The sequence below is a fragment of the Phacochoerus africanus genome, chromosome 14 (genome assembly GCF_016906955.1).
Source record: "Phacochoerus africanus isolate WHEZ1 chromosome 14, ROS_Pafr_v1, whole genome shotgun sequence".
In the NCBI taxonomy this organism is placed as follows: domain Eukaryota; kingdom Metazoa; phylum Chordata; class Mammalia; order Artiodactyla; family Suidae; genus Phacochoerus; species Phacochoerus africanus.
In genome coordinates, this window is record NC_062557.1 from 53039081 (window position 1) to 53056151 (window position 17071).

At 47.6% G+C, this 17071-nt stretch overlaps 1 protein-coding gene across 10 annotated transcripts in view; it reads left to right on the forward strand.

The window, feature by feature from the left end:
* The window catches only part of NDEL1 (nudE neurodevelopment protein 1 like 1), an 81259-nt gene that overhangs the window by 53562 nt on the left and 10626 nt on the right, over positions 1–17071 (forward strand). For 4 of the 10 annotated variants that reach the window (XM_047758527.1, XM_047758528.1, XM_047758529.1 and 1 more), the window contains 4 exons: positions 3566–3657; positions 8561–8712; positions 8989–9111; positions 15115–16372. In XM_047758527.1, the coding sequence (XP_047614483.1) occupies positions 3566–3657; positions 8561–8712; positions 8989–9111; positions 15115–15208 (461 nt within the window). In that variant the 3' untranslated portion in view covers positions 15209–16372. The other 6 variants (XM_047758530.1, XM_047758534.1, XM_047758533.1 and 3 more) reach the window with 6 other exon arrangements.

The window sequence follows — 17071 nt, forward strand, 5'->3', positions numbered from 1 at the left end:
CCTACACCACAGCTCGCAGCAACGCTGGATCACCAACCCACTGAGTGAGGCCAAGGATTGAACCCTCATCCTCTTGGATACTAGTCGGGTTCATTTCTGCTGTGCCACAAGAACTGCTGAAATGGTGTTTCTAATTTCATTGGCCATGTTTCAAGTGTTGAGTAGCTCTTGAATAGGTAGTCACCCTATTTTTGTCTTGTTATGAGGTGAGAGAAAGTATAGGAAGATGCTGTATAGTTAGAAGGTGTTACTGATTGTATTGATATTTGCTGAGTTTGCTGCTGAGAACACAGAGCAGGCAGTATATAGATTATAGCGGTCATCAGAAGCTCTGTTGTCCCTTTTTTCAGAAGGGCTACCTGTGTAGTTGAAGACCTCAGAATTGCTAACACTTGAGAATTAGCAAAGTTGCGCTTTTATGTTACTAATCAGAATCATGCAGATAAGTTCTGAAAATTCCATAGTGGAGCACTGATCAGAATAGTAGGAGCCTCGGGGGTAGGTCAGGAGGACGTAGAGCTTGCCCCGGCACAGAATTAAGATGGTAATATTTGTCCAGGTAGACACATATTTAGATTGGAACTGATAGTGTGAACTTTCACTGACCTGAAAGCTGCTCTTCCATGACGAGCAAGTCAGCACAGACTCAGTGAGAAGCCTCAGGCTGAGAAATCAGTGGCAAGATCGAAGAACTGATCTCTCTGACGTGGTCTGTTTCTAATTGCATTTTATTGATAAAATGCCTGTTCCCAAAAAGCATTTAAGACAACTTACCGTCAAAGGTCAGATTTAATGATACCGAAAGTACAAAATTTGAGGAGTAGGGAAAAACGAGATCCAGAAATCCCTGCCAAGAAAAGTACAGCTGAGTTCCCTGGTGACCTAGTGGTTAAGGGATCCAGCATTGTTAGGGCAGCAGCTCGGGTCACTGCTCTGGTGAAGGTTTGATGCCTGGCCTGGGATCTTCATGCCATAGGCAGGACAGAGAAAAAAAAAGGAAGTATGGCTGTTTGTTTATGTCACCTTGGGTACCTATTATGTGCAGGATTTGGGGGAGTGTAGTGGTGAGTAAGACCAAGCTCCTACCTTCAGGAAGCTTCTCTTCTGGAGGACAAGGAGAGCAGCAGCAGCAGTAGCAACAAGAGCAGTGTATGCACTGGTTAGCCGACATTTATTGAGTACTTGCTATGTGCTAGGCATTTTAAAAATACATTAATTTACAGGAGTTCGTGTTGTGGCTCAGCGGGTTATGAACCTGACTGCTGTCCATGAGGGATGTGGGTTCGATTCCTGGCCTTGCTCAGTGTGTTAAGGGTCCGGCGTTGCTGTGAGCTGTTAACATAGGCTGGCATCTGCAGCTCCGATTTGACCTCTAGCCTGGGAGCTTCCATATGCTGCAGGTGTGGCCCCAAGAAGAAAAGAATACATTAATTAAACCTCACAACAGCTTTATAAGTGCTATTATTGGCCCCTTTTTCATTTGGGTACTGAAGGTCACACAGTTACTAAGTGGCAGCGATGGGTTATTATCCAGCAGTAGCTCCAGAGCTGCTAGCTGATATGCTCTAGGGTCTCAGAAGTAAATCGAAGAAATGTGCACAACTGAAAACCTTTGCTGAGGGGCATGAAAAATGATGTGAATAAATATCATGCTAAATACCATGATTCCAAATAGGAAGACAATTTAATTGCTATATCCATTTTCCCCAAATCAATAGTTTAAATTTCTTTTTTTCTTTTTTTTTTGTTTTTTTTTTTGTTTTTTTAGCTATTTCTTGGGCCACTCCCGTGGCATATGGAGGTTCCCAGGCTAGGGGTCCAATCAGAGCTGTAGCCACCGGCCTACGCCAGAGCCACAGCAACTTGGGATCCGAGCCGCGTCTGCAACCTACACCACAGCTCACGGCAACGCCGGATCCTTAACCCACTGAGCAAGGGCAGGGACCGAACCCGCAACCTCATGGTTCCTAGTTGGATTCGTTAACCACTGAGCCACAACGGGAACTCCAGTTTGAATTTCTAATAAAAATCCTAACAAGATTTTTAAAGTTACTCTGGGAGTTTGCATTGTGGTTCAGTGGAAACGAACCTAACTAGTATCCATGAGGACGCAGGTTCAATCCCTGGCCTTGCTCAGTGCGTTAAGAATTCGGTGTTGCCATAGCTGTGGTGTAGGTCACAGATGAAGATGGAATCCAAGTTGCTGTGGCTGTGGCGCAGGCCAGTGGCTACAGCTCTGATTCGACCCCTCGCCTGGGAACCTCCATATGCTGCAGGTGCGGACCTAAAAAGACACACACACACAAAAAGTTATTCTGAATGTGCAAGAATAATCTAAAACAGTTTGAAATAGGTTAATAACAAGAAGAGGGTTTGCCCTGTAGGAATTATATTTTAACACTTAGAACTTAAGCAGCATATTTCTGGTGGAATAGACAATTTAATGGAACTTGAAATATGTAGGGAATTCAGTGTATGATTTTAGTGCCATTTCAGATAAATTTTTTCTACTAGATCGTGTTAGGACAATTAGATATCCATTTGGAGGGAAAAAACTTAGGTATTTGATGAAATAAATGATCTAAGTGATAAAAAGTTTTTTAGGAAAACATTAGGAGAAAATGGGGGGAACGTTTTTATAATGTTGTGAGGAAGCCCAAGGCTTTCCCAAAAAACACAAAGTTTAAAAGATATGTGTCACCCTGAGAAAAACAGCATAGATAGAGAAAGGGCGACTATCTAGGGTGCAGAGTGCCCTTGCCAGTTGATTCAAGAAAAGACAACCCAGTGGAAAAAAGGTTAAAAAGAGCAGAGGATAAACAGATGACTTCCAAAGAGATTTAGATAACTAGTTATTAAGAAAACAAAAAACAGTGATTATCGCATTGTTAGATAGAGGAGCTCCAGTTGTGGCGCAGTGGAAAAGAATCCGACGAGGAACCATGAGGTTGCGGGTTTGATCCCTGGCCTCGCTCAGTGGGTTAAGGATCCAACGTTGCCGTGAGCTGTGGTGTAGGTTGCAGACGAGGCTTGGATCCCGCGTTGCTGTGGCTCTGGTGTAGGCCGGTGGCTACAGCTCTGATTGGACCCCCTAGCCTGGAACCTCCATATTCCGAAGATGCGGCCCTAAAAAAGACAAGAGACCAAAAAAAAAAAAAAAATTGGTAGCTAGAAAAAGGATGTCTAATACTAAGCGAGAGCGCCACCAGACGGATTGCGGATATTGGCACAGCCTGGAGAGCGTTTGGGCAGGATACTTAGGTGAGAACAAGGGCATAGCCTATGACCCAGCAGTTCTGTTTTTAGGAACTTCTCCAGAAATGCTTGTCTAGATGTTTTAAGGATATGTGTCCCTTTAGTTTTGTTTATAATGATGAAGATTGGACATGATCTAAATCTCCATCTGCTGTAAAACTCTTTGCCCTGTTTGTGGCGCCTCCAGTTTATATTTTATCCACGGCTCTGAATTCTCAACTGACTTTTCGTGGAGTGTGTGCTGCTTTGTGATACCGAGCAAAACCTAGGCGACTGCAGGAGTGGTCACTCACCTTCTGTCTTTCTGCAGCTATACCAAACGGTTTTGGCACCAGTCCGCTGACTCCTTCAGCGAGGATATCGGCACTGAACATCGTGGGGGATCTCTTACGGAAAGTGGGGGTGAGCATTTCATTATTGATCACTAGGTGTTTGACTGTCTAGGTATTGAATTATTTCGTAATTGAACGTGAGGGAAAGAAAAAAGGATACCTTCCTGTGCTACAGGCTCAATCAGGCTGAGAAGCAAGGGCCTGCAGGGACCGGCTGAGCCTGGGCCAGATAAACACCTTCAGGGCTTGGCCTTGCTGGGGCCTCTGCAGAAGGCCCCGCATGCGCATGCGAGCCCCGAGTTCCCCTGGGCCTTCTTCGTGTCCTCTGACTGTTTCGAAAACATCACGACTCCTCCGTCTTTTTCTCAAGTACGGCCACTGGGGCCCGCTGTGTGTCTCACACCGCCCTCCTCTCCTCCTTCGCTCTGCCTGCTGTCCCCCTAGTCATGCCCTGGGCCATTTCTCTGTGGGACTTTGGCGTGGGCTTGTGCCATGACTCTGCTCCGAGTCACGCCCGCCTTAGGGCTGCTTGGCCGCCTCAGCTTCAGTGCCGTCCCCTGGGCTCTAACCTTGCGTTCCAGAGCAGTTTGGCTTCTGGAATATTAAACCTGATTTTCTGCTTATTCAGTTTTTTACTCTGGACTGTACCTACTCTTGGGCCTTACCAGGAGTAGCACTCTGTTTTGATTTTTCCAGTCCTCTCTTGCGTTCGCTTTGTTGCTGCTCATCCACCATCCCTGGATCACTCACTCTGTCACTGTTGGACTCAGGGACTCTTTGCTGCAGAGGAGACCTGCAGCCTGGATCAGTCAGGCAGTTGGGTTTCTCCTTTCCTGCATGCAGACCGCTGGAAACAATGAGATAACTTTGTGGATTTTTTAAGCCACTATAAATTCAGCATTTCTGGCATAGGTCAGTTTCCTCCCTACTTCCCTCAGTGACTTTAATCTCTCTTTTCAGTAATCTGCCCCTGAAATTTCCCACGTTCCACTGCACCTTCACTCACTCTTTTGTGTGTGGGTCTTGGCAAAAAAAGGAGAAATTGCATTATACTTTATATAAAGAAGAAATGAGAAGAGGATACATGGTCCTATGTTTACCTTTTCTGGCTCATAAATTTTTTTTCTAACCGACTAGCTCCAAATCTGCATTTTAAAGTTACTATAGAAAGTAATGTGCACAAATTGTACAGTACATAATTTTCTCTCCTAACATAGTCTTTTTTTTTTTGTCTTTTTGCCATTTCTTGGGCTGCTTCCTCGGACACATGGAGGTTCCCAGGCTAGGGGTTGAATCGGAGCTGTAGCCGCTGGTTTATACCACAGCCACAGCAACGCAGGATCCGAGCCGCGTCTGCGGCCTACATCATAGCTCACGGCAACACTGGGTCCTTAACCCACTGAGCAAGGCCAGGGATCGAACCCTCAACCTCATGGTTCCTAGTCGGATTCGTTAACCACTGAGCCACGACGGGAACTCCACAAAGTCTTTTTTTTTAACCTACTTGTCCTGAGAGTTGTGATGTAATAGTTTAACCTATTTGTTGTAACATGTTACTTGAAATAATCTTGCTTTTCAGTATCTTAGCAACTTTAAGCAAAAAGATGAGGAATTTAACTCACACTTTCTAATTTTTTATTTCTTGTTCTTCTCGGTTATTTTTATAACTTTACGTAACATGCTTAAACCTATGTTTCTGAATTTATTAGATTGTATATCAGCTTCCTGTTGCGTGAGTGTCCCCTTTTTGTTTTTCTTTTGAGGGCCGTACCTTTGGCACATGGAAGTTCCCGGGCTGGGGGTCTAATGGGAGCTGCAGCTGCTGGCCTCCACCACAGCTCACGGCCTCGCCAGATCTTAACTCACTGAGCAAGGCCGGGGATCGAATCTGAGTCCTCATGGACACTAGTTGGGTTCGTTACTACTGAGCCGTAACGGAAACTCCCTGTGTGTCCCTTTTTGAACACTCCATCGGTTGGTTCTGAAAATTCGTCAGCAGCACCTGCCCTCTGGTGCCCGTGTCCACACTACGGCATGATTTGAGAGGAGGAGCTGGTCCCGGGGGCCATTTCCCCTGTGCCACTCAACACGTGCTTCAGGAGTTTGGTTCCTTACCTGTTACTTACTCGGAATCATGTTAGGTTTTTCATACTAGATATTTGTATCATAGATGATTGGTATACCTTTTTCTTTGTTTCTCGTTTCCCTTTTTTTCTTGTGTAGAGAAGAAATATACACTTTCTTTGCTCATCTCACCTCTTCAGGCGTCTTATTCACACTGTTTGCTGAGGCTGCTGACGTGCTTCTAGGGCCGCTGCACTGTTGTCAGCCTTGACTCTCTCTTCATTATTCTCTTGGGTTTGTTCTGCCTGTACCTGGACCCCATATTGTCATCTTTCTTTGTTCCCTGTTTGGCTTTAGTACCGTAAGTAATTTATTCAGGAATGATGCATGACAGTTGAACTTGGAGTCCTGGCATTGTTTGGTTTGTCTTTTAAGGTGTCATTAGAATTTTTGGCCTGCTATTATCCACCAGCCCTGGCGTAACCTTATGAATATTGCTATTTCTTTGCCCTACTTCCACTGACTTCACCTGGAAGCCCCATCCCCACTTCTGATCCTCTTGCACTGAGACTTCAAGGCTCTCTATTTAAACTTTGTTTTTCTCTCTTAGTTTCTTTTATTACTGTCCTATTCTTATGCCCCTTTGTAGCTGTTCTTTTGATCCTAGTGGTAAAAGTAGCACATTCCTGCCCATGGCTGATTTTGTCCCTCTGTGCTTTGGAGCTCAGTCCTTCCAGCCTTCTCATCTTTATGTCTCCTGTATCTTCAGCCTTTTACTCTATATCTTAATATTCATATGCAATATTTATAACACTATGTTTTTTATATATATGTACTTTATATGTAGTATTTATGTTACATATTACACAATTTTTTAATCTTAAAAATAAAAGGAGCTATACTTTCCTTTTACCCTAGGTCTCTCTTTAGCTGTCATTCTATTACTTTCTCCCCTTCCTAGGCAGGCGTGCCTCCATTTCTTGTTATCATTTTTGATGGCATGCACACTCCCGAGATACCCTAGTGTGGGCCCTGTTCCCTGCTCAGGCCGCTAAAATTGCTCATTGACGATCTCAGTGGTGTCAAATCCGATGAATGCTGCTTTGTCCTAATTTTACTTGAAACAGTTAACATGGACTTAAAAAAACAAATGCCTTCTTTCCCCTGCTCTTCTGATGCTGTGTCATGTCTGCCTCTTGCCTTTCTGCCCATTCCTCTTGGTCATCTTGTTGAGTCTTCATCGGCCCACTCTTTCAGTATTGATTTTACTCAGAGTTCTTCCTTGATTTGTTGATCATCTTCTTCCTAACGGTGATTTTAGGAGTTCCCGTCGTGGCACAGTGGTTAGCGAATCCGACTAGGAATCATGAGGTTGCGGGTTCGATCCCTGGCCTTGCTCAGTGGGTTAACGATCCGGTGTTGCCGTGAGCTGTGGTGTAGGTTGCAGATGTGGCTCGGATCCTGCGTTGCTGTGGCTCTGGCGTAGGCCGGTGGCTACAGCTCCGACTCGACCCCTAGCCTGGGAACCTCCATATGCTGAGGGAGCAGCCCTAGAAAAGGCAAAAAGACAAGACCAAACCAAACCAAAACAAAAAGACCCCGCGATTTCATCTGCTACTTGGTGCAGGTATCATCTAAATGTTGATTTCCAGACCACCCTGCTGTAGTGCCAGCCCTGGTGCTTCACTTGGTTGCCTCACTGACACCTCAAACACAACTTGGACCTGTTATGTGATAGATTTCAGCAAATATCAGACAAATGATTGTTTTGAATATAGAAAATTAATGGCTCTCAGTTTTTTCTGTGTGTATATCTAATAAGACGCTGAAAACGACGCTTATTCAGAGCTTATCCTACAAGGTCACTGCTTTTCTTTCGTCTTTCATTGCTGTTTTTCTAGGTGGTGGTACTTTTAAGAAAGGAGAAGAGAAGTTTCAGGCTGTTTTTGTTGGCTTCTTAACGGCTCTTATTGGAATTATGGGGGGAGGCTTCTCAGAGTGGAATATGTTATCTGCCGATTTAATTTGTCTGTATGTTCCCAGTCCCTTATTGTCATGGACAATAGAATTGGGCTCTTTCTGCTTTTCTTTCTTTCATTTTTCTTTCTGCTATGGATTATTCCCCCTCCCCCTTTTGTGTGTGGAGGGAGGGGTTTGATTTGGTAAAGTGTTTGTGGGAAAGGGGGAGTTGGCGGTAATTGTGTGGGGTGGAAACTGAGGAGAGACTTCTGTTCTCTTCATGCCATCTGTTTGTAGACCCTGGCCCTGGCCAGGTGTTGTGGTGACAGATGCTAAGCAGGCACTCGATTTAGAGGTAAATTAATTATGTAATTATAGACAAAGGGTATTAGACATTTTACAGTGTGCTTTCAGCAGCAGAAGAGCATTTAACTTCATGTGGGGTGTTGTAACGGCACTTACCCTTTCTGAGGCCGTGGAACCAACTAACATGAAGCCCTAAAGAAAGAATTGGCTGCTTCAAAAAGTTCTCAAGTGATGTTTTTGCAGTCTTTATATTGCTTGCTCCCCCACTGTCTACCCAAGCGCACACACCCTCCCAACTAGCCGGCTGACAGACGGTTCCCAGCTCTGAAAGGAGCAGTGGATAAAGAGACCCGGGGTCCAGCTCTGTCTGCTGTGCCACAGTTTTCATAGTTGTCAGGTAAGGATGACGTCTGCATCCTTCAGTCACAGAGAAATAAGCATTCTGAGTTCATTAAAAAAGGAGTCCACGTAAATATTGCCTCTGACTCTTCGAAAGGTGGTTGATATCATCAGGTTTAAATAGCCACCATTACCAACCAAGAGAATAAGGTCTAAGTCTTGAAATGGAAATGGTTTGAAATGCAAATTTTTCTGTGCAGCTCTTGTTTTGACAACCAAATCATTCCTCCTCCTTCTTCTTGTAGGCTTTAGAATCCAAATTAGCAGCTTGCAGGAATTTTGCAAAGGACCAAGCATCACGAAAATCCTATATTTCAGGGAATGTTAACTGTGGGGTGATGAATAGCAACGGCACGAAGTTCTCTCGATCAGGGCACACGTCTTTCTTTGACAAAGGGTAAGTCTTGGAAATTCTAAATGTCAATTTTTGGGAAGCATAGTTGCACATTTTTAAGTGAGCTTACTGAACTTTGAAAAAGATAAACTCAGTTTTATAAACCCACCTGAGGTATTATCATTCAGCTCTCAGGGGACGTGAAATCTGTTGCTGCCTCCTTATCCCCATGGAGTCTGTTGCCCTGGGAGCCCTGGCTCTGAAGCGTCTGTCCGGGGAAGCCGGCTCTGGGGAGTAACGAGGACTGTGACGTGGTCCTTACGCTCAGGATGCTTGCAGGCCAGCAAGCTTTCTTGGCAGATACTCGTTCGGAGTGGAGGAGAACAGGATGGTATACGTGCGAATTCCTCAGCAGACCCTCTGTCTGAAGGGTTTCGAAAACGATAAAAATGGCTCGATCAGGTACGGTTTAGGAGACACAAGTTTTATATAATTCGAGGATTTTGGGGGGGAAATCAAGCATCTAAAAAAAATTGTTGTAAGATTAAAGCAGTCTTACGTCCTTAGTGCAAAAAATATTTCAGTTGGTACAGAGTATATAAAGTAAAAAGTAAGTATTTTCTGTTTTCACACTGTTTTTTTGCATCTGTACAGTGACTCCCGGGTGTGTAAAACCCTATTTTTATGCATCTGCCACATGCTTTTAAAAACTTAGGAGGTATTTCCAGTTCTGCTCTGTAGCATGCCTGGTACGACTCACATTACCAGGCCCTTTCCGTGGCAGTGTGTATTGTTTGCCCTCAGCTACAAAAATAAGACAGAGCACTTCCTGGTTGCGCTCGGGTACAGGTGCGCCTTCATCCAGGCAGCGGGCGAGGACCTGCGCTCTGGGATGGCGACCCTGTGACTCAGGTAGCTGGCTGTTAGTGGAGCGGCAGCGGAGGCTCCGGCCATCCCGTGTCCCTGCCTCTCTTTGAGTCAGGCCGCTGGTCCTTGTTCTGCGGAAGCAACAGAGAAATTTTCACACTCTTAAAGGAGCTTGTGTTTTCTGCTTTCCTCAGGGATCGCGGCACATCTGTGGAGGATCTGATTCGATGCCCTAAAAACGCCTTTTGTTTCTCATCCTTCGGGAGGGGAGCGTTCTGGTGTCTCTCTCTCTCCCCCCTAAGAGAATTCCACTTTGAAGTATACATACTTCATTAAGGAGCACATTCTAAAAGAACAGATATACAATAATGTATATATAGGGCTTTTTTAGTACACATTTCATTAAAAGAACCTTCTAAAATAGTGTATAAATCAGAACTTTGAAGGGTTGGGCTCCTCAGTGGTGTAAGAATAGAATTACTCTTCCTCAGGTTTGGGAGTTTGAGGCAGCCTTGAGGAGTGCCATTTTTGTACCATAATGGTAATTGGAATAAATGGATTTTTACATTAGAGATGCCATTTCTCCCACACACTACAGGGAAAGTTGAGGGGTAGTTTTCATGAGTGTCGGAAATAGTGCCTGATTGTTTTTTCCAGAAACTTAGAATTACCTCCAGTAGAGTAGTCATTAGCCTCTATCTGGATTCACATTTCTTTCTTTCTTTCTTTCTTTCTTTCTTTCTTTCTTTCTTTCTTTCCTTCTTTCCTTCTTTCCTTCTTTCTTTCCTTCCTTCCTTCCTTCTTTCTTTCCTTCCTTCTTCTTCTTTCTTTCTTTCTTTCTTTCTTTCTTTCTTTCTTTCTTTCTTTCCTTCCTTCCTTCCTTCCTTCCTTCCTTCCTTCCTTCCTTCTTTCTTTCTTTCTTTCCTTCTTTCCTTCCTTCCTTCTTTCCTTCTTTCTTTCCTTCCTTCTTTCTTTCCTTCTTTCTTTCTTTCCATCCTTCTTTCTTTCTTTCTTTCTTTTTCCTTCCTTCCTTCCTTCCTTCCTTCCTTCCTTCCTTCCTTCCTTCCTTCCTTCCTTCTTTTTACAGCTGTATGCCTGCCGCCATAGGGAGGTTCCCAGACGAGGGGTCAAATTGGAGCTGTAGCCACTGGCCTGCGCCACAGGCACAGCAAGGCCAGCTCTGAGCCGCTTCTTCGACCTACATCACAGCTCTCGGCAACGCCTGATCCTTAACCCACTGAGTGAGGCCAGGGATCAAACCTGCGTCCTCATGGACACGAGTCAGATTCGTTTCTGCTGCACCACCACGGGAACTCCCTGGAATCACATTTCTTGATAGGCCTTGGGCATTTTATGATGTGAATACAGGGAAACCATAATTGGATTGGCTGGGCAGATGCTTTTGCAAAAAAAAAAAAAGTCCTTGGAGGTGTCATGATGAAGGAGGCATGATCAGTCCAGGTTCACTGCTCTGCTTCCTTAGAGGCTGGCTTCCACCTGGCCTCTGGTGCAGAGCCTGAAACCAGGAGGGCGCCCTGGGCACGGAGCCCCCGAGGAGCATCCCAGGTGTAGGTATAGGCTTTATGTCCCAAGCTGAATCTGGAGAGAGGCTTCTTGATAGAAATAGTTACAGATGATTATTGAGTTTAGGTTTAAATAGGACTTTTTTTTTTTTTTTTTTTTTTTTACGGCCACTCCCACAGCATGTGAAAGTTTCCAGGCCAGAGATCGAAGCCTAGCCACAGCTGCGGTAACACTGGATCCCCAACCCACTGCGCTGGGCCAGGGATTGAACCTGTACCTCTGTAGCAACCTGAGCCACTGCAGTCGGATTCTTAACCCACCATGCCACAGCAGGAAGTCCTCAATAGTGCAAATTTTTAATTGTAGTGTAAGAATTAAATGTTTTTGTGAGCTGGCCTTTTCTCAGGTGTTTAGGTTATATGGTAACTGGATTGTATAGACCCACTTAAACACTAACCTGTTACTGCTGGAGTTGCATTCTCTCGTGGCTGTATTCCTGAGGATAACTCTTTTCTGGGTTTTGCTGTGATCTTATTTCCTGCTGCTTTGCTGTGATTCTGGTTTCCTTCTGGCCTGCCTGGCTTTTTACCTCTGGCCTTTCTTCCTGCTGACTTGGTGACTAGATAAAAACCACGATGGTGCATACCTGCTGCAAAAGGAAGGGGGAAGTACTCCAGCTCCCAGCTCCATTATTAAACCTGGCTGGTTAAAAGAAAAAGGAGGCTCCTGCAGGGTCTGAAGCACTGAAGTTACCATGGTTTGCTAGTGCTCCTGGAAACCTGCAGGAGTGTTGTCTGGAGAGTTTATTCAAGTCGGTTTACGTGCACCTGCATGCACATGGCTGTACGTACACTGCACCCTCCTGCCTCCCTCGGAATCTCAGCACGTGAACACACAGCCTTGTTGTATATTGTTTTTGGGGTTTGAAAATATTTTGTAGGTTCTGGTTATCTGAGGACTTAACTCGGAATCAGGATTTTATCTAGCCTGTGACCACGTCATCCGTTCCTAGAATGTGGGTTCCTGGGCCTGCTTCCCAGCTGTTGCTCTGTCTCCTCCAGCCACTGCTGGCCCTTGGTATCTGTCATCCGGAGGCATACCAGTCCATGTTCAGTCACTTGAGTTTACCTCCAGAAACGCTGTCTCGCCGTAGCTTTTGTTTAGTTTCTTAGGCATCACTTGCCCTAATTTCGTAAGTCAGCCTGACTTCTTCGGGGCTGTGTGTAGGTGAGCATCGACTAATTCTAGGGCATGGTGTGAAATTAGTATTTACTGTTTAATGTTTTTTTCCTTTTTTTTATTAGGCAAGAAAAAGTCATATTTCCCACGTTGTTCATGGGTAACTGAATTTGTTTGCTGTGCCCTTTCCTTCTTAATCATGGTGTGTGGTGGAAGACACATTAACAAACTGGTTTTACTAAGTGCATGGGGCTGACTCTGCTTGAGCCGACTTACAGCCCATGAGTGAGCTTTCACGTTCCTGTGTGATTGGACTGTATACCAGCTGTGCAAAACAAAAGCAGGTTCATTGCCCGGGGGCGGTGGTGAAGGGCAGGCCTGATGGTCCTCCTGACGCAGGGAGAGTGCTGTTGAGAAGATGCCCGCAGTCTGGGGTGGGGGGCGGGGGTCACTGCTGGGCCCTGGGACCGCCTTTGACTGCCTCTGTGGGCCTGGAGTTCTTGTTCAGTGTCTTCTAACGAGATTGGAGTCTCGCTGTGGGGGGCTCTCTCCTCTGCTTTCATGCTCGTGTCCCCACAGGACATTGGGTGGTAGGTGGGGACCTGGGTATAAGAGCTGCCTGACGTTGGAGGAACAGACGCTTGAGTTTGCGGAGCCTGGGCTGAGGCCCGGAGCTGCGCTGAGCTGCCATGTTTCCCTCTAAGTGGGGAGGCTGGGGTCCGGAGCGTCTGTCCGCTCTCCTGAATTCGCTCTGGCCCGCTCTCCGGTCCTTGACTGCCCTCTCCAGGGTTCCTGGCCTTGCCTCTTTGACAGCCTCAGTCCCCGTGCTTTAGTGTGTTGTGTTGATGCTTCTCCTGACCAGTTTCTGAACACGCATTGGCTCTTTCTCCCTTGTCCCTGCTGTTGCCATTTACAACTGACCTTAGTTCCTTGTCTTAGCTGGCTAGACGAGGAACTAGATTTTGGTAGTAGGATCATGGAGGTTCACGGCTTCTGGAACCTTTTTTTCCGTAGGTGATTCCCGGATCTGCATCTCTATCCCTGCCCGTTCTCTTTCCATTTGCTCCCGTGCGGTCCACTGGGACTGTCCCTTTGGTGCTTTTGCTGCTCCCTGAAACCAGATGTGGTGAGCCTGGAGAGGTTTCTTCTGGAAACCTTTTGCTCATCGTGCAGCTCTGAGGGGAGGGTGATTGAAAGTTTTGCATGTGTCGAAGCTCAACCAGCAGACTCCCCAGCCCAGAGAGCCAGAGGACACCCGCGCGGGTCCCTGAGGGGGGAGAACGCACGAAGGGCAGAGATGGCCCTTGTCAGGGCCCCTCGTTGCTCTTGGCCTGTGTGGGCAGCTTCAGCTCCCCTCAAGGTCTGTACTCAGCTTGGTTTCTTGGGCTGTTCATGTTGTTTCTCCCAAGTAGTCAAGGGTCATGTGTCAAGTCTCCTCGCAGGGCTCCTCCTCCACGGACTCCCTTCACCTCCTCTATCAAACAGCCGTCCTGGGGGGAATATGCGTCTGCAGGCTTTTTGGTGGTTTTGTTTTAAGAGAACCTCTCTCCACGAGTCCGTACTCAACTCCCTGGGCTCCTCCAGTGAGTGGGCCCGTGGAGACAGTGGTGGGGGCATGTGTGGGGCAGTGTTGGCTGCATCTCTCAAGTTGTGAGTGGGACGCATTTTCCTAGTGAGTTTTTCAGTGAGGAAGGGCAGAGGTGGCTTCTCGAGAGAGGCTCCAGGCTTTGCGCTCACCCCTTGCTGCTTCCCGTGGCTGTGCTGCAGGGTGGCTGGGGCTGGGCCCGGGTGCTGGGTCCTGGCTGCAGGTGCTTGTGCTGGGTGGGGCTGGGGTCTCACCACTTTGCTGGGAAGCCTACCCATCTGGCTTTGCTTGCTTACAATTTTAAAGAGTTATTTTTCTCCCCCTTATTAAGATATTCACATGCATTGGAGAGGATTTGGAAAACAATTTTAAAAAGTATAAAGTAGGAGTTCCCGTCGTGGCGCAGTGGTTAACGAATCCGACTAGGAACCATGAGGTTGCGGGTTCGGTCCCCGCCCTTGCTCAGTGGGTTAACGATCCGGCGTTGCCGTGAGCTGTGGTGTAGGTTGCAGACGCGGCTCGGATCCCGCGTTGCTGTGGCTCTGGCGTAGGCTGGCGGCTACAGCTCCGATTCAACCCCTAGCCTGGGAACCTCCATATGCCGCGGGAGCGGCCCAAGAAATAGCAACAACAACAACAACAAAAAGACAAAAAAAAAAGTATAAAGTAGTGAATAAAATTTTTCTGCAACTCCGAGGGAAGAAAAGTAACCATTGTTAAATTTTCCTTCTATGATATACATGAAAATGTGTGTGTGTGTGCCCCCATACGTTCTAGATTTTGCTACGTAGATAGTAACGTCTAGCTGCATAAGGGGCTCTAGTGCAGAATACGTGCTACTTCCTTTTTTCCTTCATAACATTGAGCACCATCCAGTTTGGTAACCTGCCGCTTTTCCCACCTCGCATTCATCACATGCGGAGTATTTCCATGCTGTTAGGAACTCTGTGGGATGCGTTTTTAAAGGCCTGTCACATTTCCTTGTTCGGTGGTAGCCTTACTTCGCTCATTCCCTGCGGCAGCCGTTCCGACGGGCTCTTCCTGGAAATGGATCAGGGCTCCGCCGCCAGGGCCGGTGCGAGGAGGGAGCACGTGGTCCCGTCGCCCCGGGACCACGGAGTGGTCGGGTCTCTGACCGGCCGGTGCTGTGCAGGCAGCCGCTCTCCCTTGGCCGGCAGGATCCCACTGTGGGCAGGGCACAGGGATAGTCACAGAGAGCAAACGAATTTCGCTGTGTGTCGAGTGATTTTAAATGACAGTCTCTCTTCTTTCTCTTCCCCTTCCCTTCTCTGCTCTGGTCACCCCCGCAGGGCAGTAAACGGCTTTGACCCAGCTCCTCCTCCTCCTGGTCTGGGCTCCTCGCGCCCGTCGTCGGCACCGGGTATGCTGCCTCTCAGTGTGTGAGTGCCCGGCCTCCGGGTGGGGGCCCCTGCCCTCCTCCAGCAACCCAGGACACCCACGCCTCGCCCCTCGGTGCCTGGGCCCAGCGTGCGCCCCGCCGTCTGCCTCTGCCTCCGCACGGCCGGCGGAGGGCAGGCTGCATGCAGGGGCGGCTGCTGGGCCCCGCCAGCCCCAGGACTCTGCGCGATTTCAATACTGGCTCTTTTCTCTCCTCGCCGTAGTGCCGTTGGTTTCACATGATTGCACTTTTGTGGGTCACAAGGTGATACATGCGTGTATTACTTGGTCACTGGATGCAGAAGTACCCATTCGTCACACCTGCCTCATAGCTCCCACCCTGCTCTACTGATAGGATTTAGTTGTGTTTAGGACATTGCAGATCTTCTAGAAGTTCTCCCCCAAATCAGGTCGACATGCGCCCTCCTCCTGAGCGCCCACGGAGCGTCTCCAGTGCTCACGATCACGTGTCCCCTACTCCCCCCCCTCCCCCCGGTGGGGCCTGTTGCTGGCCAAGAGTCAGGAAGGTCACTGAGTTAGGGAACATTTTCTGCACCTTCTGCTTTTACGTTAGCGGTTATCATTCCATAGCTTGCCTCCCAGAGCAGCGAAACGCCTGTCTGAGCCCCAGATGGCAGGAGGTTCCGGGGCCTGGGCGCACGCAGGGCGGTGCCCCCAGCCATCTCCTCCTCCTCCACGTGCCTCAGACTCCGGGTAGGGGTGGCGGCAGCCTCCTCGCCAGCCCTCTGGTCCTTTGGTTCAATGACATCTTCAGAGCATTTTTGTTTTGTCTTCTAAGGGCCCCTCCCGTTGTGTTAGGAAGGGTTGAGTGGCCTGATGCCGGGGGGCCGGCCGGTGCCAGCTTCTGGGGGGGGGGCAGACTGACCGGAAGTGGTTGTCCCTGTGCGTCCTTTGATTACTCTCATGCTGCATTTACTGTTTACATTTGTTTTCTTGTACATAGGTTTGTAAACATTATTGCCTAAGATATTTGTATATAACTTGGGCTTTGTAGCTTTTATTTATTCAGAACTCACATGGCATGTTAATGACTCACGATGGTGTCCGACTCTGGGCAGCTGTATAGGATCATCATGTGGTGAAAAAGAAGTACTTCCCTCCAGAAAATCTTTTAATGTGGAAACAATAAATTTCACAGAAAAAAAAGTATCGAAGTTGCTTTATTGGGTTTCTGCCATCCTGTGAGAGAAGAGCTGCAGTTGCAGAGCCAGGTTCAAATGTCACTTCTGCCCCAATGTGGGACATACGAATAGAAGGCAGCCGCAGACCAGGACAGAGAAAGGTGAGGCGGCCTTAGATGTCTAGGGCACCGAGCAGGCCTTCTCCTGCTGATTCTTTTCCTCATTTAATTTATTTACCTTTTTAGGTTGAAGTAGAGTTGACACACAGTATTACCTGCGTTACAGGTGTACAGTGTCGTGATCCTAAGAGCTTAAAGGTTACAGCCCGGAAGCAGTTTCTGCGGAGCACTGCTGTGTCCCCTGCGCTGGGTAGTACGTCCTTATGGCGTATTGATTCCTCACGCTGATTCTTGCTGCTGGTTTCTGCTCTTCGCTGTGATTCCCGGGAGCAGCCTGAGAATGGCCCTGGCCCCGTCCCGACATTTGAGAGGAAGGACCTGGACTTAGGGGCAGCTTCCTAAGTCACAGAGTCACTGCCATGGATCCAGGAGCTGGTCCTCCGGCTGGGCTGCCCTTTGGGACGCATGCCGGTGCTCCGGGATTGGAGGGTTGCTTGGATCTGGGCTTCTCTCTGCATCCTCAGGTTGACGTTAGCCTGGAAAAAAGATGCCAGATGTTTGGTAGCAAGACACAAGGGGCCTGGGCTTGAGGAACACGTAAACCGGGT